This window comes from Staurois parvus, unplaced genomic scaffold, assembly GCF_062004578.1.
Source record: "Staurois parvus isolate SC_StPar_1 unplaced genomic scaffold, SC_StPar_1.0 ptg000277l, whole genome shotgun sequence".
Lineage (NCBI taxonomy): Eukaryota > Metazoa > Chordata > Amphibia > Anura > Ranidae > Staurois > Staurois parvus.
The window spans coordinates 593,784-621,141 of NW_028318073.1; the positions used below are offsets into that span (position 1 = coordinate 593,784).

The 27,358-nt window shown below is 41.4% G+C and overlaps 1 protein-coding gene across 2 annotated transcripts in view; it reads left to right on the forward strand.

Moving 5' to 3' along the window:
- The window catches only part of SLC30A6 (solute carrier family 30 member 6), an 81,728-nt gene that overhangs the window by 43,324 nt on the left and 11,046 nt on the right, over positions 1–27,358 (forward strand). For both annotated transcript variants that reach the window (XM_089681757.1, XM_089681758.1), the window contains 3 exons: positions 4,181–4,283; positions 22,997–23,044; positions 24,837–24,905. In XM_089681757.1, the coding sequence (XP_089537883.1) occupies positions 4,181–4,283; positions 22,997–23,044; positions 24,837–24,905 (220 nt within the window). The remainder of the gene's footprint in view (positions 1–4,180; positions 4,284–22,996; positions 23,045–24,836; positions 24,906–27,358) is intronic.

Sequence of the window (27,358 nt, forward strand, 5' to 3'; positions counted from 1 at the left end):
CCAGCTGAGATCCAAACCATCTATTGTCAGCTTTAGTCATAGAGTGCTTTCTGGGTCCAGGGCTGTGGCACAGATTCTAGAGTGACCCTGTCTGAAAACTAACTTTGTGAGTAGGCCATTTGGTCTGAGTATCAGTAGCTACTGTACCTTGCTAATAAGACCATTGGGCACCATTATCATCCTCAATTTTTCCATGTGTTTAATATGAAAATGGTTAACACAAAGCAGCCAAGTGCTGATGTAATTTACTAGATGGAGTGTCACGCTTGAGCTTTGCACTCTCAGCACTGCTCCTGATTGCAAGTGACACGTGGATTATCCTCAAATGGTCATAGCTGCCTGCTTACAGTGACCTGGTCACCTCCAGCTGTCTGAACCTCTCCTGCTACCAGCAATTGAATCATGAATATGAGTTATTTCAGGAGCCTGCCAACTCTGCGATCCTGCATGAGAGTTCTGGGCTTGATTGTAGCCTTCTATGAAGCAGTCTTATTTGCTCAGCTTCACTCCAGACCCCATCAACACAACATTCTTTCATTGTGGACAGGTCATTTCAGTCTCACTTGAAACCCAAAACCAGATTGTCTCTGACCTGATAGCTCAGGAAAACAGCTTTATATTTGGGGAAATTCTTCCTTCCGCTGTTGTGGAAAATCATCACAACCAATGGCAGTCTAAGTGGCCGGGAAGGAGTCCTAGACATCTTGTTGGTGAACGGGACTTGGTGGATGGAGGAATCTGATCTACTGATCAGTATTTTAGATCTATGAGTTCGTTTGCTGTCCCTACAACACTGGACATCCTGCTTTTAGAGTGTCATCAAGATCTAATCGGTAAACGACACAGTAGTGATGTACATCCACCATCAGGGAGGACAAGAAGTCTGGCTGCTACCCATTAGCTTATTCTGTATTGTTTGTGATACTGTTGGTATTTTATTTGCTGTGTTATTCACCCCTCAGTTGGATTGCTTTTCGACGCCCAAGTTGGATTAGAATAACTACTGATCCTGCATTCCTTTAATTTATGAAAATATCACATTTTTGTATTTACTGTAAAATCTGTCTCTTCAAAATGGATCCATTCATCAAGGGACACAGTTTACACCCCTCTTTTTCTGTTATCCACTTCTAAATGCTACTTTTTTACAAACCTGTAGCATGCCGAGGATGGGAGGTGTTATATCAGTCTGACCAGCAGCTTTGTTGTTTGCCAGTGTCCATTTCCTCTTGAAGGCAATAGTATAACCCAGTTGTATCAGAATAATTATTGATCGGGTGTCACTTTTTAAGAAATGCATTTTATGGTAAGTTCACAAATCCAGTTATTTTTTTATTTTTTGCTAATCTCTGAAACTTTGGTGGACAGGACTAAGGCTGTGAGAAGAGATCTGGTCTCCCTCCAAGCTGATACGTTGTTTGTGGAGCAATTAGAGCTCACATCTACAGTGCTAAGCTATGGTGTGGATGGGTTAGTGGATGTCTCACGTCTCGTTTCCTCTGTTTGTTCTGCCTATAAACATGCACAGGACTCTTTGGTTGAAGTGTTGACCTGAAGAGCAAGCATGCATAAAGTGGCTGCTGCGCTTGCCCTTAGAGGATCAGCAGTTCTTTGGAGCTGCCTTTTGACACCCCATCAAGGATTGGGGGCCAGGAAAAAACATAGGCATCATGTTGGAAAGTCTCATCTCCTCTAACATGCCAAAAAGGGCTCCTTTCATTACTCCCAACCAAACTTACAGATAAATCCTCTTCAGCATGAAGGGGTGCCCCCACTTTTTAAACTGGGGCAATGTCTGTTTGTCTTTGCAGACATCTGAACAGCTAGCAACTCAGATACCTACATACAGGAGGTAGTACCAGGAGCTACAATCTAGAACTCTTCTCTTAGCTCTATCTTATCTCTTCCAACCTGCCTGTGCCCCACACAGATTTGCAGCCCTTGTGCTCTTTTGGTGCAAAAGAGTCATCACCCCAATACCTGTGGCAAAACAGTTCCAATGCATATCTTCATGTCCCCATTTTTCCAGTGAATCAGGGTTTCTTCAGTTTGCTGTGGGCTGTCAATTCCATTCAGCTTGTCTTCTATACTGTGGGTGTTCACCAAGGTTCTGGCCACTGTGCTAGACTTGCTGCACTTTCAGGGCATCAGGGTGACCTTTTACTGATGAAGTTGTCAGTACAGCTTCTGACCGACAATGTAACCTAAACGGTCCAGACCTTGCAAAGTATAAGATTTAAGATCCATCCAGAAAAGTCAGTGTTGGAACTGAATGTCTGGGGCTCATCCTAGATACAGCTTAAGCTAGAGTTGGCCTTCCTCAGGTAAATCTTCAAGCTCTCCACTCCTAGGCTCTTCAGTCCAGAAGTCACTGCTACCATCAACTTAATTTGCCTGATTCTATTCCAGAGTCGACAGCCTTTCATTGTGGGACATGTCAATCCAGTATTTGGAAGATCATTATGACAAAAGATCATTACCAAAGACTCTAGGATTTTGAGCTGAGGAGACATTGATACCCTGTTAGTGCAGGTGACTTGGATGCTTGAGGAATCTGATCTCCTGATAAATGTGCTGGAACTCCAGGCAGTTTTGTTGTCTTTGCACTGCTGGCACAGCCCAGCTGGAGGGTCATCCGATGTGCATTCAGTTATGTTTTTCCAGGACCTTTGTCAAAGGTAAGGGTTCCCGGACATACAGTAGACCTCCAGGTTTGACAACAAACTGGACAGGTTGTCTCCTACTGCATTGGGATGTTCCGGTGGCTCCTTGGGTTCGGTACACTCTGATCGTTGCCTTTTCTCCTCTGAAACTCCTTTCTAGTCTGCTTCACAGGATCAAGATGAAGTACATCCTGGTGACATGCAGACTTTGAGTGGGATTTGGTGCCTGAGCCACCCTTCAGTAAACGAGAAAGAAAATTCACAGGGTTCATTGAAGGAAACTGGTGCCACCCTTCTGCGTTCACAAGTATGTTCCTAGTAATGCTTTTCCACCAAACTGAGGCATGGTGGGAGTAGGAGGGTTTATATGAGGCTGGTGACTGTTATTTTTTTTGCCAGTGCCAATAACTTCCTGTAGGTGGCAGTATATAACAGTCTCTGAATTTCCTCAATGAACCCCAAGAAAGGATTTTATGTTTTTTGTATGCATTGTACAGACATAGTTGCATGCATTTAAAAAGTGCTCCTTACTACTCCTAAGTTCTGCATATTTTTTTAAGATTACATTTCATCATAATTGCACACAAGTGCAGCATAAGGCCCCATGCACATTGGATGCTCTTAACCAACTCCCTAGATGCCTTTTTCCTGGCAGCAGAAAAACACTTGGCACTTGTAAACGCAGAATTAAGCAATGTTTAGGCGCGTCAAGCGCTTGGGCAATAAATAATTTAAATGGCAAGAATAATAATCTATTCTGGCCACTGAAATGAATTATAGCTCATCTGCTAAATGCGCCAAACTTTAATGTGCGTTTACACGCATTTTTTGCCATGCCTAGCGTTTTTTCTGCCAAAAATGCTACTCTCCTGAACATGATTCTTCTGCATTCAGGAGGAGGAGTATTTTACTGCTTCTAAATGCTGCTGCTCCTAAACTCCTGTAAAAACATACGTGTGCATGGACACATAAGCTTTGATTGAGGTGTGTTCAGGGGGTTAGCCAAAAATTGCCCAAAGCCCCCAAAATGTAATTTTGGAAGCTGCAGTGTGCATGAGCCCTAAAAGAGAAGAGAAACAGGCAGTCAGGATATGGCCCTCTATATTTAACATGTCAACCCTCAATACATAATGGGGTGATACACAAGTCAGTGAAGGAAACTCTGTGTTGCTTGTCTATATCCCTGAGCATAATCCTACTCCAATGTATTTGCAGTTGCTCTTGAAATTTTAAGAATTTTGCGCTATTCATCCTACTTCACGTTAGTCTCATGTACTTGTACAGGCAGAGAAAATGAACGCGTAGATTGCATGCTCGGTGCCATTATGCAGAACAGAGAACGCTATGTCTGTGTAGAAATAACAGTATGAAATACAAAATTCCTATGTGCTGTGGTGTAATTCTCGTTGAAATGGATATGAGATCTGCTAATTAATTTCTAATCCTCTGACAATACATGTGTGAGCCTGTGCATAGCAATATAATTGTGTTTTTTTGTTTTTTTTTTGTATCTGCAGCAACTATTTTGCCATGGATACTGCATCAGCTGTTGCCATTGCTGTGATGACATTTGGTACAATGTATCCAATGAGTGTTTACAGTGGCAAAGTTCTGCTCCAGGTAAGTGTAGGTAGGTGAGTTGTGTTGGTATTACATCCAGAATCTGTTATTCTGAACTAGATACCGTATTTTTCGCTCCATAAGACGCACCTGACTATAAGACGCACCTAGGTTTTAGAGGCAGAAAACAAGATAAAAAATATTCTGAACCAATGGACTGCGGACATAGTACAGGAGATGACCAGAGACTGCGGACATAGTACAGGAGATGACCAGAGACTGCAGACATAGTACAGGAGATGACCAGAGACTGCGGACCCAGTACAGGAGATGACCAGAGACTGCGGACATAGTACAGGAGATGACCAGAGACTGCAGACATAGTACAGGAGATGACCAGAGACTGCGGACCCAGTACAGGAGATGACCAGAGACTGCGGACCCAGTACAGGAGATGACCAGAGACTGCGGACCCAGTACAGGAGATGACCAGAGACTGCGGACCCAGTACAGGAGATGACCAGAGACTGCGGACCCAGTACAGGAGATGACCAGAGACTGCGGACCCAGTACAGGAGATGACCAGAGACTGCGGACCCAGTACAGGAGATGACCAGAGACTGCGGACCCAGTACAGGAGATGACCAGAGACTGCGGACCCAGTACAGGAGATGACCAGAGACTGCGGACCCAGTACAGGAGATGACCAGAGACTGCGGACCCAGTACAGGAGATGACCAGAGACTGCGGACCCAGTACAGGAGATGACCAGAGACTGCGGACCCAGTACAGGAGATGACCAGAGACTGCGGACCCAGTACAGGAGATGACCAGAGACTGCGGACCCAGTACAGGAGATGACCAGAGACTGCGGACCCAGTACAGGAGATGACCAGAGACTGCAGACCCAGTACAGGAGATGACCAGAGACTGCAGACCCAGTACAGGAGATGACCAGAGACTGCGGACAGTACAGGGGATGACCAGAGACTGCGGACAGTACAGGGGATGACCAGAGACTGCGGACAGTACAGGGGATGACCAAAGACTGCGGACACAGTACAAGAGATGACCAGAGACTGCGGACAGTGCAGGAGATGACCAGAGACTGCGGACAGTGCAGGAGATGACCAGAGACTGCGGACAGTGCAGGAGATGACCAGAGACTGCGGACAGTGCAGGGGATGACCAAGAGACTGCGGACAGTGCAGGGGATGATCAAGAGACTGCGGACAGTGCAGGGGATGACCAAGAGACTGCGGACAGTGCAGGGGATGACCAAGAGACTGCGGACAGTGCAGGGGATGACCAAGAGACTGCGGACAGTGCAGGGGATGACCAAGAGACTGTGGACAGTGCAGGGGATGACCAAGAGACTGCGGACAGTGCAGGGGAAGACTGCTGACCTTTGGGGAGGGAGGGGGAGTGGGTACCTAAATTTGACAGGTACCCGTTCCCACTTCCGCGGAGCTGTCCTCTCTTTAGTGTGGGCACCCGGCTGACAGCCGGGTGCCCAGTGGGCATGCACAAGAAGCGCTGCGCTTTGTGATTGGTCCGCCGTCTTCTGGGACCTGTCATGTGTCCCAGAAGACGCCGTACCATTCACAAGCGTAGCGCTACTCGCGCATGCGCACTGGGCACCCGGCTGCCAAGCCGAGAGCTCACACTAAAGAAGCCGGTGCGGGAAGGAAGACTGCGCAGCGATGGACCGAGGAACAGGTAAGGTCCTGCTGCAGAATTGAGTGGCCCGCTCGGTATTCTGACACGGTGGAAATACCGGACTGGCGGCTCCATAAGACGCACTGACATTTTCCCCCCTTTTTACACCGTTTACAAGATATTCACCTGTTTTGCAGCCAGTGAGCCATTCACTGGTGCATTCGCGCTGCTCTCTGAATTGAGGGCACAGTGAATGTGTGGTCAATTCGCGAACGAAGACTGGGGGAAGATGAAAACCCTGTCAGCAGTGAAAACGCAGTGTTGGAGGGCTTGATTTTTCAGGTAAATATTTCATTAAAAGCTAGTATGCAACGTATACAAGCACATTATGGCATTAACTTGCAGGGGGACAGTTTTTTTTATTTTGTTTGTTGACTTTGCTACCCCTTTAATATTTTGACCCTTCTACAGTACACCAACCTTACTTTTTAGTAAGGAGGTGTCCAGTCACAGACCATCTGATACCTGTCTATTACAGTGCAAGAAGAGGAAGGCATCAGAAGTTGATCCTGGTAAAAAAAATAGAGAACTGGAAAACGATAGTAACTGTATAATAAAACAAGATTCTGCTCACAAATCAACCTATGTAGTGCATCAATACTAAATTAGGTAGTCCAATCATAGTTAAAAAAGAGTTATCATAGAATATGATCAGACACCTAATGAGTGCAATAAAGTGTTTGATTCTGCAAATCACAGGTACAAAAAATAAATCCATCACCTAATAGTGAGATTCCTTGGCTTGAGCTATTCCAGCAGTACCTTTCTCTATAATAAATGGAATATTTCTAAAATACATTATAGAATATTTCTGTTCTTCTTTATTTAATGTTGTTGAGTTGGTTGGAGAGACCTTACATGGTAGAAAATGATCCTTCATGGCTTCACTGTGATCCTCATAAGTGCTGTTAGACTTTCTGGTGTCAGGGGTCTAACTCACTGGTAAGGAGTCACTGTGTTTTGGTGATGAATCACTATTGGGATCACATTGGAGTTGAGCACTGAGTTACTCAGCAGCTTTTTAATGGACTTGTTTTGGTTACTATTGGATACATGTTAGCACCTGTGTTTTTATGAGTTATTTCTGTTGAATATTTTTCAGTCACTTCTTTTGTGTAACACAGGCAGACTTTATGCCTGTCTGTCACTGTATATATTATTTGTCACTTTTTGAATAATTTTTTTGTACACAATGGATTCGTGATTGTGTTCGCCTTAAAGGGACAGCTCAATGTCATTTATTTTCTGACAGAGAATATGCTTCCTATTTAAAAAATTTAGCCCTGGGTACAGTGTAGGCTACTCCTTCTGTAAGATTCTGTTACCATAGAGGCAAGGGGCATCTCATAGTTACATATAACTGGTAAGGTGTGTGCGGCTACTGTTCTCCATATCCCTGTACATTGTGTTTGCTAAGGAACACATCTAAAAGCTTTTTGAACTTAACTACACTCTCCAGTGACTCCACCAATTGTGAAAGCGAATTCCACATCCTTTCTGCCCTAATAGTAAATAACCCCTTACATAGTTTATGGCTAGGTTCACACCTGTGAAATTTGGGGTTGATGTGTTTTTCTGGTACATTTTGCATTTTTGAACTTGCGTTTTAGATGCGTTTCCCTTTTTTTTTTGTCAATAGGGAAGTATGACACTTTTGGGTTCGGGTTACCAGTAACTGTTAACTGCAAGTAAGTTAAAGTCCCTGACACTTTCCAAAAAAATGCATTGTCTTGAAATGCACAATGTGAACTTAATCCATAGGAAACCATGTTAAATGGACTATAGTGTTTTTTTGCAAACTGGAAAACGGTCTGAATAATGCTCAAGTGTGAACCTAGGCTAAGGCCAGTTAAACACAGGTGTAATAATTTGCTGATATTTATACTCGGGATCTTGTTCACTGAAAAATCCTGATTAAAATGTTCTATAAAGACCTTGTGTAAACATGTGTAAGCGTATAGACAAGTGAAATTCTTCTTTATTGCCAAAGTTGTAATATACCCATTTACACTCATGTAAACATGCTTATAAATGCCTAAATTACTGCACTCAAATGTAAAATTTTCTGATTTTGTTTTATGGCTCTGTACGCAATGCTGTATTACTGATATTTACTCAGCTGTGTACATGGTTCCATAGAAAATAATGCATCTAATTTCAAATCAGTAAAAAAAATGTGTTTTTTTTACTCCTGTGTGCAAGAGGCCCAAGACTGAACCACTTATTATCCAACTTTATTGTGTGTATGCATCTCTTTTTTTTACAAACCTAAAATTAAAAAGTTCCCTCCCAATTCAAGGATTTGTATATTGCAGTGATATCCCCTCCAGAGTATCTCTTCTTCAGGGAGAATCATTTTAAAGTTTGTAGTTGTTCTTCATAACTGAGGTCCTCCAGCCCTTTTTTAATCTTTCTTATCCTTCTCTGAACTCTTTTCAGTTCAAGCACATCCTTCCTTAGCATTGGTGACCAGACCTGAGTAAATACCCTTTTAAAATGCGTGCTAATAGTATCTGCTAGAACCCCCAGTTTCTTTTTATCCTCAATTTTTCCAGAGGTTCTCCTCCCAGTGTGTAACTTGCATGCAAGTGCATTACAGGATGTCTCCAGCTTACAAGCCAACATCAATGTACTGTTTATCTGGACAACTATGTGGCAAATGAGGTTTTAATGTTGATAAATGTAAGGTTATGCACTTGGATGCTAAGAATATGCATGCATCATACATACTAGGGGGAGAACAACTGGGGGAATCCGTGGTGAAGGATCTGGGCGTTCTGGTAGAACACAAGCTTGATAATGGCATGCAATGCCAAGCTGCAGTTTCTAAAGCGAGCACAATCCTCTTGTATTAAAAGAGGTATAGACTCCAGAGAGAGAGATATCATATTACCCCTGTACAAATCATTAGTAAGACCTCATCTGGAATATGCGGTTCAATTTTGGACACCAATTCACAAAAAGAACATTGGGGAACTGTAGAAAGTACAGAGAAGGGCAACCAAACTGATAAGAGGCCTGGAGTAGCTCAGCTATGAGGAAAGGTTAGAGCAACTGAATTTGTTCTCTCTTAAGAAGAGGAGATTAAGGGGGGGATATGATCAACATGTATAAATAAATCAGTGGTTCATATAGTGAACTCGGTGTAGAGTTATTCATCTTGAGGTCATCACAGAGGACAAGGGGGCACTATTTACATCTGGAGGAAAAGAAATTTAATCTCCAAATGCAGAAAGGTTTCTTCACAGTAAGTGCTGTGAAAATGTGGAATAGACTCCCTCAAGAGTTAGTTCTGACCAGCTCAGTGGATTTCTTTAAAAAAGGGATAAGGAAAGAATTTTTTCCCCTGCAGGGGCAAATTGGATCATGCTTTGCTGGGTTTTTTACCTTCCTCTGGATCAACTGTGGTTATAGGTTTCTTCACAGTAAGTGCTGTGAAAATGTGGAATAGACTGCCTCAAGAGTTAGTTCTGACCAGCTCAGTGGATTGCTTTAAAAAAGGGATCAGGAAAGAATTTTTTCCCCTGCAGGGGCAAATTGGATCATGCTTTGCTGGGTTTTTTGCCTTCCTCTGGATCAACTGTGGTTATAGGATTATAACTTTTTTTTTTTTAGGTTGAACTGGATGGACTTTTGTCTTTTTTTTCAGCCAGACTAACAATGTAACTTTACATTTTTTCTACATTGAACCTCATCTGCTATATAACTGCCCACCCCTCTGTTTCACCTAGGTCTTCTTTAAAAAAAAAAAAATAAAGCTGTAGTCTGTTGTAAAGTTATTACCCTGCTTAGGTTTGCATAATCAGCAAACACCGATATTGAACTATTTATTCCAACCTCTATATCATTTATGAACAAGTTAAACACAATTGGTCCCAGAACAAAGCCCTGGAGGGCACCCCACTCATTACTCCAGACCAATCAGAAAATAAGCAATTATTTATTACCCTCTTGACACACTTTTGCAACCAATTTTCTATCCAGGTATAGTACATATATTATCAATACCAAAATACTTTCTGTAAATTAGCATTTATCAACTGTTCAAATACCTTGGCGAAATCTAGATACACTACGTCCACAGGTCTTCCCTATCCAAATTACAGCTCACTTCATCATAGATTGTTAAAAGATTGTTCTGGCAAGATCTTTTCTTCATAAAAGCAAGTTGGTTGCTACTAATGATACTTATTTCATCTGCAAATTCTTGGATAGGGGCCCTTATTGTTCCTTCCAATAGTTTACATACTTTTGATGTTAGGCTGATTGTCTGTAGTTTCCAGGTATATATTTGTGACAGTGCAAGACCCTTCAACTTTGAAAATTGGTTTTCACACTTGTGCAGAGTGCGAGACTTCGTAGTATTAATTATGAGCTGAGAAAACTGTTTTTATAGCTTTCTCCAGATTTCAGTTTCCCTGGATTGGGCTCTGTAGTTTCAAGATTTAAAAGTGTTTGGGAGGGGAGAAATCTCAAACTCCAGGTCCAGGTTTTGTTGAAAACCAGTATGTGTATGTGTCTAGGCGCACACAGCCCTTACAGTTGCTGGCATTTGGAGATGGTCTCTGTGTGATGATAGTGGTGTGATCCAGCTAGGAGGGGTGATCTACTCAGGAGATGAGACCCTATGCTGTGGGGACTTCTTGCCCACAGGACTGGGAAAGTCTGAACAGCTGCACGGGAAAGCTAACTGGGAAAACTGAGAAAGCAGGGAAAGCTAAGGTGACTAGAGTCCAGGGGGGCTGAAGGAAATATATGTACCTGAGAAGTGTGGGAGAACCTATGGTCTGAGAGACCAGTACTAATAGCAGAGGTGCTGCAGAAGTGTATCCAGGTGGGCTAACATTTTTTTAATATGTATGGTGGCTGAAAAAGAACCCCTGTGCGGGCAACCAGTTTATGAACTTTGTTTTCCTTTTTGAATAAAAGTGGGCTGCTGTGCCCTTAAATACAGTACTGACTGATGTGTACTTACTTTAAATATATTCACCATCTCTGAGCTAACCAACCCCCACATCTCAATATCTTGCCCCTATTTGAATATTGGCACCAGATTGGCTTTCTGACAATCTGCTGAGATCATTCCAGTCAGTAAGCTGCCTTTAAAATTTAGGAACAAAGGTCTGGCTCTAATATTATATCTAATATCGAAGTGTTTTGAGAGCTCTTGGGTATAAGCCATCATGTCCTGGTGATTTGTTCACATTAGGGTTTTCTAGTCTTTTCTGAACACTGGTCTCTGTCAGTCACAAATGGTACATTCAGTATACTGTTATTAAATATATGTGAACCCTTACTTTGTAAAACAACCCATTTAAAACAGAGATGAACGGCAAAGTGTTTGTGCATAGATATATAAAAAACATTATAAATACCTTTTTTTATTTTTTTTTTCATAAGTGATCACATAATCATTGTTCGCAGTTGCATAGTGTGTGGGTGGAGAAACCACATTGCACTGATCCTTTTCAGTGAATGGCATTGCAGGGGGTTGTGTCAGCACAAGTCTTGGCCATTAGAGGGAGGACAGGCAGACTGTGCTTCCGGCACAGCCAGAAAACTGACAACACTGACATGGATGTGCTTCTATGTCTAGCATGGTCAGTTTGAAATAGAAAAGCAAGTGGTACTGGCAGGATCACCAGTTATTTCACACAAAGAAAGAAATACAAAGAGAGCAGGATACTTTTTAACACACATACATACCCCTCCTTTTCATTTGTATAAACTGAGGAGAAGAATGTATTTAATACTGTTGCCTTCTTCCTGTCACTTGTGATCATCTACCCCTGACCACTTTTTTTATGGGGCCAATATTTTCTAACCTGGCCTTTTTGCTTTTAATATTTTTAAAAAACATTTTGGTATTTTTTTTTTTTTACTCTTCTCAGCATTGTGTCTCTCATAATCTATTTTAGCTGCTCTGATCACACTCTTGCATTTCTTATTGCACTCTTTGTAGTTATGGAATTCCAATGATGACTCTTCTGACTTATATTTATTAAAGGACTGCTTTTACTCATTAATATGCTTTTTTACATTAGTATTTAGCCACCCAGGTTTAACTCTAGTTTTTTTTATATTTGTTGCCCAGTGGAATGCACCAATGGATGCTGTTGTTCAATATGTGCTTAAAGCACTTCCACTTCTGCTCAATATGTGCTTAAAGCACTTCCACTTCTTTTCAGTGTTCTTTGTTGCAAGAATTTGATCTTTAGTGTCATATAGTATGGGAGTGATTTGAGAGCTACCATTCAAGTTGTGTGGGGGACAACCCATAGAATCTTTGGAAACTGAACTTCTTTTGATTAACACGGATATCTTCTCACTCACATGTTTAGTCCCAAAATACCTTCTTTGAGCAGACCAATATCTCTACAGCTTCACAGAACATTCTATAGGACACTCTAAATGTTTACCTTAAAGGTTTCCTTGTTAGCCTTATTAATACACACAGAACAGGGGAAGAAGAAATCCACCAGCAGGTCTTAACAGCCAAGGCAGAACATGTTTCTAAACCCTACCATGCCTCACAGTCCGTCTGAATATCTCTCTAGCGTATGATGAATGTATCTCTAAAAAGGCAGGATATTTCAAAAACATTGGTACTGATTTGAGAGGTGGGGGGGGGGGGATTGTCAGTTTGCTAGCTTGGGCTCAGCAGGTTAAAAAAAAAAATCAATGGTTGGTTAAATTGCAGACACTAAAGATACACTGCTCACAGCTCCCTCTAATATAATATGGGTTTTTGAGACTTTTATCAGTCCCTCCACACCTCTAAGGTAGGTTCACTTTAGATCCACTGAAGTGGTTCCTCTCAGTTTGGATGAATTGGAGACTGCAGTAACTAGCTTCTCTGTTGGTAAGGCCCCAAGTACTGATGGTTTGCCAATAGAGATACACTATATTGCCAAAAGTATTGGGTTGCCTGCTTTTACATACACATGAACTTTATTGGCATCCCATTCTTAGTCCATAGGGTTCAGTATTGAGTTGGCTCACCCTTTGCAGCTATAACAGCTTCAACTCTTATAGGAAGGCTGTCCACAAGGTTAGGTCAGGCAATAATGTTGGATGGGAAGGCTTGGCTCGCAGTCTCCGCTTTAATTCATCCCAAAGGTGTTTTATCGGGTTGAGGTCAGGACTTTGTGCAGGCCAGTCCTCCACCCCAAACTCGCTCATCCATGTCCATATGGGTCTTGCTTTGTGAGAACAGTTTGGGGATGACCTCTTCCTGTTCCAACATGACTGCGTACCAGTGCACAAAGTTGGGAGCATGGAATTGTCCAAAATTTGTTGGTATGCTGACGCCTTCAGGGTTCTCTTCACTGAAACTAAGGGGCCCAAGCCCAGCCCCTGAAAAACAACTTCACACCATAATCCCCCCTCCACCGGATTGCCAGACAGAGAAGCATGATTAGTCACTCCAGAGAGAACACGTCTCCGCTGCTCTAGAGTCCAGCGGCGGTGTGCTTTACAACCACGGCATCTGACGCTTTGCATTGCACTTGGTGATGTAAGGCTTAGATGCAGCTGCTCGGCCATAGAAACCCATTCCATGAAGCTCTCTATGTACTGTTGTTGTGATAATCTGAAGGCCACATGAAGTTTGGAGGTCTTTAGCTATTGACTCTTCAGACAGTTGGCGACTTCTGCGCACTGTGAGCTTCAGCATGCGCTGACCCCACTCTGTAATTTTATGTGGCTGATTTGCTGTTGTTCCCAGTTGCTTCCACTTTGTTATAATACCACTAAACAGTTGACTGTGAAATATTTAGTAGTAAGGAAATTTCACAGATGGACTTATTGCACAGGTGGCAACCTATCACAGTACCACGCTTGAAATCCTGAGGGTGACCCATTCTTTCACAAATGTTTGTAGAAGCAGTCTGCTTGGCTAGGTGCTTGATTTTATACACCTGTGGCCATGGGGGTGATTGAAACACCTGAATCCAATGATTTGAAGTGGTGTCCCAATACTTTAGGCAATATAATGTATATTGCTCTACTAGCTTGGAATCCTTCCTGTGTGGAAGAAGGCCTGTATGGATAGTATAGACTCCCTGTGCAGAGATGAAGTTTTGAAATAATTTAAACAGCTTTAAATGGAATTTAAGCTTGATAATAAATCCTTCTATCAATACCTGCCATTTAGGTAAGCCTTACAGGACAGAATAAGAGCCATAAGGGTAGTTCCTACTACAAAGTTCTGATTTTGCACCTTCACAGCTATCTTATATCTAAACACTGTGAGTGATTTGATGACATTTCTAAGAATCAGTGGGAGGAGATATTTTAAGCCATTGTTTGGGTGTTGCTATCACACTCTTAAGAACTGTGTCACAGAGCTTATCATACACCCAACTTCCTATTTCAAATAAAGCAACGCCTAGTACAGATGATCAGAATATTGGACAAAAAATAATGCTTTCAAAGCGAGTATGATAATCTGATCGCTAGTACATAGCTTTCTGATCACGACAGTTCATGCAAAATTATCCGAAAGGACAAACACAACAATCTTTCTTGTACAATACCAAAACGAGTACAGTATTAGTCTGAAAGAATTGGAAGACCAAGACCACGCATGCTCGGAAACAAAACAATGCATTACAATACAATACATTACATCACTTCCAAAGTTGTAGTTGAGAATTTTCCTAACTTTAACTTCTTCATTTTTGATTTTAGGCTAGCAAGCAAAAAATATCATTCGTCCAATAGTCTCATCGTATGTATGAGGCTTTAGTCTACATGGTGATTCTAAGGCAGGCCATAGACAGCCGTTTATCGGACAAATTTGTGCCAGTGCTGCCACCAATGTCCACGAAAAACAGCCGTTTTTCGTGGATTTTCCAGCATGACCGATAAAACTAAATGGGCTGACCCTACTAACAGCGGGAATATCGGCCAATTTTTCGTGCAGACGCAAATTCGACCGATAAACGACCCGTCTATGGCCTACATAACTGTGCCAAATGTGACAGGGATCAGGGAGATATGCTCCTTCTCCTTACTGGAATGTTGTAATTCTAACCTTGAATGCAGTGTTTGCTGTGTCTTTCCAACAGGATCCTATTATGTGTATACTGAGATAAATTTACATATGAATGTTGATGGCCATACTATAGATGCTGTTTACTGCAAGAAAGCTGAAAGTCAGAAAATTGTCTGTGTCCTACTGTAGGAGAATGGCTTGGAGAGGTGCTTTCTGTGTTACCCAGGAAGAAATTGGCATATAGCAGAAAGTGATCCCCATTAAAATTCCAGAAACTATAGGCTTGTTGGATAGACAAAATTAACAGTGCCCTATAATCACTTCAATCCCTGGCATCTACTAATGTTTCGCTTGTAGGGAGGTGGTTTAATACCATTCTTGGCTAAAAAGGTACATCAGTGGTGGAAACTAAAAACATCATTGGAGCGATCACTTCATATTACATTTATTCAAAGCTACTAGAATACTGAAATTTGTTTTGGAGCAAAAGTATTTTTATAAAATAATACTGTTTTAAATGTTCATTGTGGAGATGCCTATGTTGTCCATTCTGGAACAGAAAAGACAGGGGCTTTTTTTTTTTTTTTTTTTTGGCCCTCTTGTATACAGCCATACATTAGGCCATATAGCTGTACAACACACCTGTTGTTGTGGCGCCTAGGAGCCACAGCTGAAATGTATTTTGCCCATTGACACACATTACAGAATACGCCATGCACGTCTACACACGAATAAATGCAGGTACTTGTGTTTTCACGCGTGTGGGCATATCTTTCTAAGTATAAAATTTTACGTTTTGAACAATTCGCCAATACATGTTCTTGTGAAAATGTGAGTGCCGGTGGTTATGCGCGTATAGCCACACACTGTGTATTCTATAATGCATGTCAAAAAAATGATGCTGCAGCTGTTATTTTCAAACTGTAATTAATATTATCTGATAAAAAAGATACAGAACTGAGAGACAGTTTAGTGATAACCATTTTTTTACTTTTTGATTTTTGTTACATGCTTAAAGTGGAACTGCACTGCATCTGAGCTCCACAAACCAAAAATGGTATTTAATTCATTGTTAATATTCAAAGCAGCTTTATTTAGCCAAGAACATTTTTTGAAAAAAACGCTCCCTGACATTTCTGTCAGTGACTATTTTGAGTAAGGGCAGATGATTCATGTAGCATTTACTTCCTGGAATCCATCTGCCCTTAGCTTAGGCATTGGCTGACCTGAGAACCCTCTCTCCCCTCCTGAAGACTGTTGGGATGTATGACATCATTTGCCTAGGCAGGAAACCAGGAAGTAACTGAAGAAATGTAAAACAAAAAAAAAGTTTAAAACAAGTAAATATAATCTTTCCTTTCTGTTTACTAATGCTAGCAGCATAAGGATTAACAACAGTCCATGTTGATTGAGAGAGTGAAGTTCCTCTTTAAAGAAGCAGTCTAATGAGCATTTAGGAAATTAAATGCTGCTCTATAGATTCATTTATAAATACTCCTCCCTGGCCAGAAACCCAATTTGTGTGCATTCATATTGTTGATCTCAGGCAAAGTTAAGCGCATCATATTTTGCTGACAGTCCTCTGCATATGTGTTCCAATGGGAAACAGGTGAGTGCTGATATGCCCACCTCCCCCACATTAATGTGCTTTGCTATTGTAGAGCTCAGGCACAGCTCACTTGCTTCAGCCCCCTCTGCTGTGAGCAAGCATGTGGATTTTTTCCAGGCAAGTGCTCTGTCGCTCCCTCTCCTGCATTTGGTGTGGTGGCGCTAGTCTCAGACAAGCTCTTGCAGCTGGAAATTAGTTTTGTCAAACAGCGAGAATTAATATTTCTTCTATAGAGCAGTGTGGTCGGACTGTGGTAAGGGGGGAGGAGGGGGTCATGATGTTGACTACGCTAGATCAGATCCTACTGCACCTATCAAACTGGAACAAACTGTTACGTCCATTTGTGCCCTGAGGGACAGGATAAAAAAAAACTGTGAATGGTAAAGCATCCTTATCTGGAACCACAGCAGCAGACATACAGTAAATATGGCTCGGACTTTGCAATAATGAAAAAAAAAGAAAAGAAATATGCAAGACCAGCAGGCATGCTGGCACATGTAGTTCCATAGCTTTAACTTGCAAGGTTCTTGTTATCTCACAAGACATTTTCAAGACAGGTATTTCATCTTCTGTTGATTCAGTCAGTCATACACACCCAGTCTCAGCCCAGCCAGGCCATCTCCCTTTCTATTTAAGCTGGGTTCATTCCCTCAGGCATTGCATGAGCAATAGCTAGTGTTCTAGTACCAGGTTCTGCAGTGTTTCCTAGTATTCCCCACCCTTGCTGTACATGCAGCGTCCTGGATTCTCCCCCATCGGTACCGACGGATCTCCTCCTGCCCTCAACTGTATCCTGTGAACCTGCATTGTCTGTGACTTATGTGCCTCTCCTTGTTCTTTGAAAGTACTACTACTCCTGTGCTCCTGTAAGCCCTTCATCCTACTGATGTAATATACCACTGTACTCATTTCTCCCTTTGAGCCCAGCACCCCTGTGCTGCAAGTGTTTTTTTTACTAACACTGCTGCTGGCTAGCACCACTAGATTTCTGCCATTTCTGTGAGTCTTGTATTTCATGCTTTCCAAGATCCTCATCTTTTGTGCTTACCTGTAGCTGGTACAGTGTTTCTCAACTCCAGTCCTCATGGACCCCCAACAGGTCATGTTTTCAGGATTTCCATTATTTTGCACAGGTGATTTGATCAGTTTCACTGCCTTAGTAATTACCACAGCTGTTTCATCTGAGGGAAATCCTGAAAACATGACCTGTTGGGGGTCCATGAGGACTGGAGTTGAGAAACACTGAGCTAATAGATGTAGTCTGCACAGCTGCACTTTGTGAGCTCACCATTCTATAGGCTGATGGAGAGGGTCCACAATCCCCAGCCATTCGTGACATTATATGTAACAACTACAATTCTCAATCAGGAAGCTGTAGACATACTTTCAAGTTTTGAGAGACATACTTGACACAGACACACACTATAACCATTTGTATGCCATGAAAAATATTTACCTGCAAAAAGCAGAATGCTTGACTGTTACCAACTATGTATTATAATGTATGCTGTAGCCCAAGTTTGGCATTGCTATGCAAAAATTCAACAAAAAAACAAAATGTAATACAAGTAAAAATAGCTTTTAAACAAAGTTTTAAAGAAAAAAAAAAATCAGAACGTATATTTACTAGATATGTATAGCCTTTGCAATTTGGGTAGGTATGCAGAGCTTTCTTCCATGAGTTGGTTAGTATAGGTGTTGGGAGAGGGGAGGAAGCAGTTTTAAGATTAGTTATCTTTATCCAAACATACTACTTTATTGGCTGCAAATGCACCCCACCAGGTTTTCTGTTATTTTTTTATTATTTTTTTTTATTTCAGGTACTTGTATAGCGCCGTCAATTTATGCAGCGCTTTACATATATATTGTACATTCACATCAGTCCCTAACCCTCAAGGGGCGTACAATCTAAGGTATTTTTCTGTTTGCTCCGAAAATGTAGTCAGATGTACTGTAGCTGTATCACTAGTGTCCGGTTCAGTAGAGAACGAAGATTGTTGACCCTCCTCTCATGATCTTGAGCAATTTTGACTTCTGATAATTTATGTCTGTACACTTTTGTGTCGTATGGCAACAACTGTGAAATTAAGATTTTTTTTTTCCCAAGGAGTTTCACACACAGTATTATAATACTTAAAGCAACCCTGCCAGGTTAAAACTAATCAGCGCAAAGGTGCCCCTTGAAAGCAAGAATGTAAATTGGTGGTTTCTTGACCTTAAGCTGTGCACACTCAATCTCTATATAAAATCCTTTCTCCTTTAGATCTACCAACACTATCTAATAGGACACGCTTAACCACTTGCCAGCCGCGCTATAGCCGAATGACCGCTACAGCGCAGTTGTCCAGTGCTGGGAGGGCGTCATATGACGTCCTCCCACACGCCCCCAACGGCGCGCACCCGGCACTCTCCGTGATCTTTGTGTCCTACATACACAGCTGATCACATGATGAGGTAAAAGGCCAATCACAGCAGCCTTTTACCATGTGATTAGCTGTGTCCAAGGACACAGCAGATCAGAATGTAAATATAGTTGCCAGTTATTGGCAGCACTTTCCTCATGCTGTCACAGCGTGAGAAAAGTACTGCTGATAGCTGGCAAATGACACAGAGGACATGGGTGCAGACCTATCATCAGTGCCCAGCAGTGCCATCAGTCAGTGCTGCGTATCAGTGTCCATCATTGCTGCATATCAGTGCAGCATCATCAGTGCCAATCAGTGCTGGCTATCAGTGCAGCCTCATCAACGTACATCAGTGAAGGAGAAAAATTACCTGTTTGCAAAATTTTATAATAGAAACAAAGAAAAACGTTTATTTTTTTTTCAAATTGTTTGCTCTTTTTTGTTTATAGTTCAAGAAATAAAAACCCCAGTGGTGATTAAATACCACCAAAAGAAAGCTCTGTGTGTGTGAAAAAAATGATAAAAATGTCATATGGGTACAATGTTGCATGACCGCACAATTATCATTCAAAGTGCGAAAAGCTGAAAATTGGCATGAGCAGGAAGGGGGTAAAAGTTCCCATTAGGGAAGTGGTTAAACAATCCATTGAATTCGTATCAAGCCAGGCAGGTCCTTGCACTGCATTGTTGATGGTAGAACTAAGGGAGCTTGAACAATCAGATTGTATAATGTCCTTCAGTGATGTGGAGGTTATCTGGTGGAACCATTGAACTCTGTAGGGGACATGGGAAATCAATACACCTGGAAGTGTTGTTTTCCCTGCAGACTTCACAAAAGGATGTCTCTTGATTGGAGTAGTGCTTGGCTGTCCCACAGGTGGGTATTTAAGAGTGGGACCTCTTTCACACGGGTGGTCAGGGGACCATAAAAAAAAGGTGGTTGAGCTGTGGTTTTATCACCTCACAGGATTGTTCTCTGAACAACTGATAGTGGCTGCTTAGCCTGATAAGCAATCCACCACTCTTCAGAGAATGAACAGGTGTGAACTTAGCCTAACTCTTACGGACAGTAGTAAACACCGTGATAGATCTTTTGTCCTTCTTTAGCAGTAGAGTAACTGCAAAAGCTGTGTTTTCTGTGTGTACTTTAAAGCTTATTTTTTTTAACTGCAGTATAGCTTTAAGAACTAACCATAAAGGATAAATTCACTTGCAAAAAAAATGGGCATTTTTTTTTTTTTTTAAGTAAAAAAATGTGCATTTACTGTGCCATGCAGGACTGCTGCAGACCTGTCAGTGTATCTGTGTGCCTCGTATCTCATACAGGCAAACAGATACACTGTGACAGTAAGAATCATTGAGCTACCACAGCGCTCAACAGCGCTGTGGTAATTTGTTGAGAACTACAAATCAACAGCTCCAAAGGCTGTTGGGACTTGTAGTTCATTCATTTATAGAATGCTGTGAATGAATGATGGAATGACGTGGCTGTGTGGGTGGAGCCCTGTACAGTCACTCCGTTTCCAAAAAGTGACCGCTAGTACAGGGAGCATCTTCCCGTACTGCTGTCACAGAGGAAGAGCGGAGCAGCTGCAGCAGTGGGAACATGTTACATATTCCACCCTAAAACAGGTGGAACATGTAACATGTTCCCAAAAGTGAATTTTAATGCTTTGTCCCCCATTAAGGATTGGCACCTTTGGGGAGTGGGGGGAGCGTGTAACCGAATTTGACATGTACTCTCTCCCACTTCCGCTGCGATCGCCTAAACGATCGGAAGTGGAAGTTGTCCTCCCTGCCTGTAGTCCTCTGGGACACATGACAGGTCCCAGAACACTACGGGGCCATTCACAAAGCCACAAGCTGTCACAGCCGCTTGCCCACACTAAAGATGCCGGCGCCAGGGAGAGAGGATGGCCGGTAAAACCAGTGGTGGTGAGGACACTGCTGGACCCAAGGGACAGGTAAGTGGCTGTTTTGTAACAGTCAGCAGCTACAGTTATTGTAGCTGCTGAATTTTTTTTTTTTTTTTCCGCTGGAACTCCGCTTTAACCTGTAGATATCTTGGAAACTGTCAAAACTTGCACTGTTTAGTAGACATGCTGTCACTCATACATGTGCAGTTCATTCTGCATTCACGGCACGCTGTCTGTGCTGTGATTGCAGAGTGTGTTGTTCCATGATGGTGACTCGCATATGCATGTGCAGGAGTGACATCATTGTGGCCCAGCCAAAGAGCATGAACCTGGAAGGAGAGCAGCCAAAGATGGAAGTGACGGGAGCGGAGGGCTTTGTTTCACAGATAGATCTGTAATAACAATGCATACAAGCACATTATGGCATAAACCACCACAGCTTTAAGCAAATCAAATCTTTTTATAGGCTATACAGAAGGTAGCTTGACAGGGGTTGAAATTACTGCATATGTGTTCCAGTGGTAAACAGAGGCGAACTGTGATTGATTGTTGTATGACATCCTTAGAAAATATGTGCCTTGGCATACTGGTTTGATTGAAAGCACATTCTTGCATTCCATCTTTAGTTTGACCACATTTTTGAGGTGGGATAGGAAAGGAGTCAAAATACAAGTCTTACTTGCATGTCACTGCTTCAAACTCTCCTTTAACTTTAGCATGCTGGTAACAAGTGTTTGAAAGGTTTGGTATACTCTTACTTATGAGACACCTATATGTTTATGATACATGGGTATTTCCCAATACTACATGTAGTGTTGTTTTTAGAGACTGTACATGTAATTATTATTTTTGGGTGTGAATAGAGCAGGGATAATGGAATGTATATCTGTGATGTTCCAGTAATATTGACAGTGTTTCAGTAGCAACTACATTGTGTTTGTTTTGTTATTTATGGACAAGGAGATAAATAATGCTACACATAAAAGGTAACTTACAGTATGTGTATAGGGCTGCCAATTGTATATTTATAATGTCAAAGACTGTGTTTCTTCTGAACTGGATATAGTTATTTCATCTTGGGCAGCACAGTGGATAAGTGGTTAGCACTTCACACACTCTAGAGCGGGGGTCTTAAAACTATGGCCCTCCAGCTGTTGAAGTACTACAAGTACCATCATGCCTCTGAAAGTTTTACCTGTGGCTGTCAGAGTCTTGCAAGGCCTCATGGGACTTGCAGTTCCTCAACACCTGGAGGGCCATAGTTTGGAGTCCCCTGCTCTAGAGACATGCTGGTAGGTTCAGTGGCACCTGTCTAAATTGGCCCTAATATGTGTATGTATGAATATGCGTTCGTGACCTTGGTTTGTAAGCTCCTTGAGAGCAGGGACTGATGTGAATGTACAATATATATGTAAAGCGCTGTGTAAATTGTAAAAAAAAAAAAAAAAATATATATATATATATATATATATATATATATATAGGATCAGTAGGGTCAGTAATTGTGAAACTGAGGTTATCAGGTATAAAATGACTTTATATCATCGCATGTAAAAATAATCCAACAGGCTTGTTGTACCCAAGTTGATCAGTGGATTGACTTGAGTACCACCAGCCTGCCCATTGATGGATCTAATCTCAGCCGGTCCTGCTGAACCGCCAATTTTTGATACATCAGCACACATTTATGATAATTACATTAAGTTGATTCTTTTACATGTGTATCCAATTATTGCCAAAAAGATCACAGTTCACCATGAATGAACCTACTTGCTACTACTATGAGTACCTAGGATTAAATGTTTTTGTAGATGTCTAGAACTATTAGGGGCAGATTCAAGCATATGCAGTCTATTGTGTTGCGTATGTTAAGGCAGCCCATTTGTTATAAATTGGCTGCCAATGCACTGCAGCAGATCTTAAAACACATAGCCATCTGTTGTATGGCGCAATGCACAATAATGCATGGTTTGGGCACTGTGGTGTGCTGCAGTGTGTTGGCTGTTTCTGTATGATGCATTGAATTCATATGCAGTACATATGCATGACTGGAGCCTTAATCTGAAAATTAAAGAATGCACAAAAAAGTTTGTCTATTAACATTTAATTCCTGTTTTCATTTGCAGACTACGCCTCCTCATGTGATTGGCCAGCTAGATAAGCTTCTTCGAGAGGTATGTGAACGCAAACTGGTGGAAACACCATAATATACTGTGAAATGTATTCAGATTTCAACCATTTATACATCAAAACAATGTTGTCCTAGGAAATGGGTAAACTGGTGAATGCCATATGCCTTGTTACTTTTGGCCATTAAGCATTTCCCCTACTGCATATTTTTATGGAAAAAGGCAGTTTTTACACCTCAGGTATGGCCTATTGATTCCACAATAACTTTGTATTTGTTATTATTGCTGCTAGAGCACATATATCAATAATATTCAGAACAAAAAGGGCTTTTTTGTAGCACTATTGTCTTACAAAAGTGCACTGTTTTCTTTTAATATGCTTATGTTAGTTTACAATGACAACAATTACAAAACATGGCAAAGTTCATTTTTTTAGAGTGTACAAAAAATAAACAAAACAAAATGCAAATAATGCAACTTTGATAAAAATAAAATGAAAAAATCAAGCTAAGGGCAGAAGGGAGGAAAGCTTGTTTTTTTTGTTTTTTGTCTTTTTAATTTTCAGTAGTGCTATCTAACCCCAAAACTAAAAATGTTATATTGCAACTTACAAATCTTTAGACGTGGTGGTTGAATTGGTTTTCTTTTTAGCCTTTTTTTCCCTCCTGCTTAATCAGCCAGTGACGCAATTTCTGTCTAAGGCTGCTTTCACAATGAGGAGTTTTTGAAGCGTTTTTGCATTAAAAAAAGCGTTTGAAAAGTTCAAGACAAATGCTTCCCTATGTATGTGAATGTATATCTATGTATGTTTTCACACTGAGGTGTTGCACCTGCGGTGCAGTGTAAAAACTTGCAGCATCTTTGGGGCATGTTTGGTGAGTTAACAAAAGCTCCAAAAACGCCTCTTCCTGTTGAAATCAATGGAAAACGCCTGAAAAGCGCTTCAAAAATGCCTCTGAGAAGCGTTTTTGGTGTAGTTTTTAAGGCACGCGCCCTTTAAAAACGCTCAGAAAGCGCAGTAAAAACACCTACACGTTTTTGCGGCAGATCAGTATGAAAGTTGCCTTTAGGGTGGCTATGCTCTCTCCCCCATTGTAACTATGTAGGAGCAACATAGCCTCCCTCCAGCAGCAGTGTTCTCAATCTGGGGACAGCGATGTGTTGGATGGACTTTACATAAGTGTTGTTCAAATTAAAGCCTAACTTCAGCTAATGCTTTTTAAGCAGTCACAGAACTAGTTTTTGTTCCTCTTGTGATAAAGGTTCTAATTTTATCAATAAAAGCTGACCACTGTTAGCACCCCTGTCAGTGTTACATGGTTTGTCTCAACAATCTAACTGCTACTTTTGCTGGACAGCTTGGTCTGTTAAAGGAAGTTGAAAATAAAAACAAAAATTACTGGCAAGATCGCCAGGTGAAAAAAAAGTGGAAAAGCCTAAATAAGAAAACTAATGCAGCCATCAAATCTAAGGACTGGTAAACTTCAATATGTGACATTTTTGCTTTTGGGTTTGTTTTGATTTTGTGTTAATGCTTCTAACAGACTTAATATTATTTTTGATTTTGGCTACAGTGTCACCTTAACATTTTGTGAATTGAACTATTATGTACCTTTGTGTTACAGTTTGTCAATGAACTGAAGTTTTAAAAGGGTTTTTGTCTGCAGTCCTGAGACACAGACTGTGACTTGACTGTCCAATTAACAGTCAGTTCCAGTGAACTCTGATTACACAATGGCTGCTGCAGAGGGAAGAAGTTCTTGGATTAAGTTCTGGTGTTTTTGTTTGCTTAAGCTCCAAAACTGGCTAATGATTTGATTTTTTTCATGCTGAACAGGTTTCAACTCTGGATGGGGTTCTGGAAGTTCGCAATGAGCATTTCTGGACTCTAGGTTTTGATAGCATGGTATGTGTATACAATGGTTTGAATATTTGCAGAACTATATTATGGAAAAGCATTCCTTATTCATTCTTTAGGGACACAAGATCGGTAGATTTCAGGAACATTTGGTTATATTGTTGTCTTTAGGAGGAATTGAGCAATCATAAACAAAAAAAAAAAAAAAAAACACTGACCAATCAGTTATAATGCCTTCCATTACTTTTTTGCTAGTGGATGGACATTTTTTTCTTCAGAGAAAGGTAAACCCATTTATTCTAGACAGTTTTATAAATACTATTTTTTTTTTTCAATCAAAATTCTTCATTATGCTGCTAAACTGGGACTTGGCACCTTCCAAGAGGCTGTACCCAAAACCCACTAGATTGAGGATAGCGCTGAGCTAGCCTCTGATTTGACCTTCTGGTACTGAGCTCTGCTTGTGGTGCTACTCAGACACCTGTGGTGAGTCCTGGGGCTTGTCCCCTAATGTGCATGGCACATTTTCTCATTTCTCCTGTTATTCACTGAAAGGGTTATCAAACTAGATAATTCCGTTTTCTGTCACGTGTGCCATTCAGTAAATGGTAGATTACATCTAGTGCTCTGCTTGCAAGGGACACGAGTTTACCTTGGATTGTTTTTCTGCTGTGTATTACCTAATTTTACCACAGTACGTTACAGTATATCCTAAGTACAAAGTCTATTCATTCCTTATCTTCCCTACTTCAATTGTTGCTCTCCCTAGGTGTGAGCATTTTCTGCTATGAAGCCTTTTATAACCAAAATTTTTGATATGATAACAGACTCAGCAGAGGGGCTTTAAGTGTGCTACTCCTTCAGAAGCCATTTCTAACAATCAGGCAGCTGCTGCAGCCATGGCGCAGTTGGCTTTGGATGAAGAGGAATCCTGGTATTCTTTTTGGATGAATTTGTGCCAGTGAAACCTCAGTTTGATGACATAACGCCTAGACCATAAAGATACCATTTCAGTTCTTATTGACGTATTCATATTGACATACATGTTTAACCGCTTCCCGACTGCCCTATAGCAGATATACTGCTACAGGGCTGCACGGATGCACAAAATCACGTGTGTGTGTGTGTGTGTATATATATATATATATATATATATATATATATATGTGATTTCGCATTTCCGGGTAGGGGGCACACATGAGCCCTACCCGTGCCATCATTCGCTGCTGTGGCTGTCAATCACTGGGTCCTGGCCGGTGATTACCGAGCATCTCCAACAGGGAGGAGAACTGTTTGGAAACAAAACTATTCTCCTCCCTGTTAGACTGCTTTGGATGGCTGTGCACAGCAAAAAAAAAAAAAAAAAAAAAGAAAAATCCCAGTATATATACCGCCTTTTGTACATGCTATAACTTTCACGTAAACCAATTTATTTACATGTATTGGGATTTTTTTTTTTTTTTTTTTTTTTTTTTTTTTAGCAAAGACGTAGCAGAATACATTTTGGCCTAAATTTATTACAAAATTAGATTTTTTTTAATTGTTTTACTGGACATAGCAAAAAGTCAAAAATATTGTTTTTATTTTTCTCAAAAATGTCAGTCTTTTTTTTTTTTCTATAGCATAAAAAATGCACAGGCGATCAAATACCACTGAAAGAAAGCTCAATTCATGGGAAAAAAAGGACGTAAATTTCATTTGGGTGCAGTGTTGCATGACCACACAATTATCAATTAAAATAACGCAGTGCCGTAACAAAAACAATGGCCTCGGAGGGGGGGGGTAAATCCTCAGGAGGGCAAGTGGTTAAAACTGGAGCAACGTGTGTCTGAAACAATCCTGTTCCGAGTCCGAGCTCCCTTACACGTACCAAGACTGTCAAAACTTTGTCGGTACATTCAGTACTGACACCAAATTTGTATGGAGACTGGATTACTCCTGACAAAGTATTTGTTCTCCAGAAATGCTTTATTCTTCAATCTCATCCTCAAGAGGTACAGTCTGACTGGGTCTACAAAGACAAATGAACTGTTCCCTTTGTGGACCCAGCCATTTCTTGCATAAACAAGACTTTGACTGTACCTTTTGAGGATAGTCTGGTGTCTAACAGCCTCCTGCCCGCCATATAGTAATATGATGGACGCAAGGTGCTTCTCTCCTGGGAGGATGTCATATCACGTCCTCCCATTCTAACCGTGCATGCGCGGCTCCCGGAGCACGCACGCGGCGATCGGCGGTGTGCCGTGTCCCTCGGACACAGCGGATCACCGATCCACGGAAAGAGCCAAAGATGTCGGTCATGTGATCAGGTGTGTAAACAGGGAAATGCCGGTTATCGGCAGTTCTCTCCCCACGAGCTGTCACGCTGACAGCTCGTGAGGAGAGGAGAGCCAGTAATCGGCATTTCTTGGAGGGGACATGTACACAGATCATCAGGGCACAAATGATCAGTGTGCCCTGATGATCTGTGTAGCCCCAGCAGTGCCACCTGTCGGTGTCCA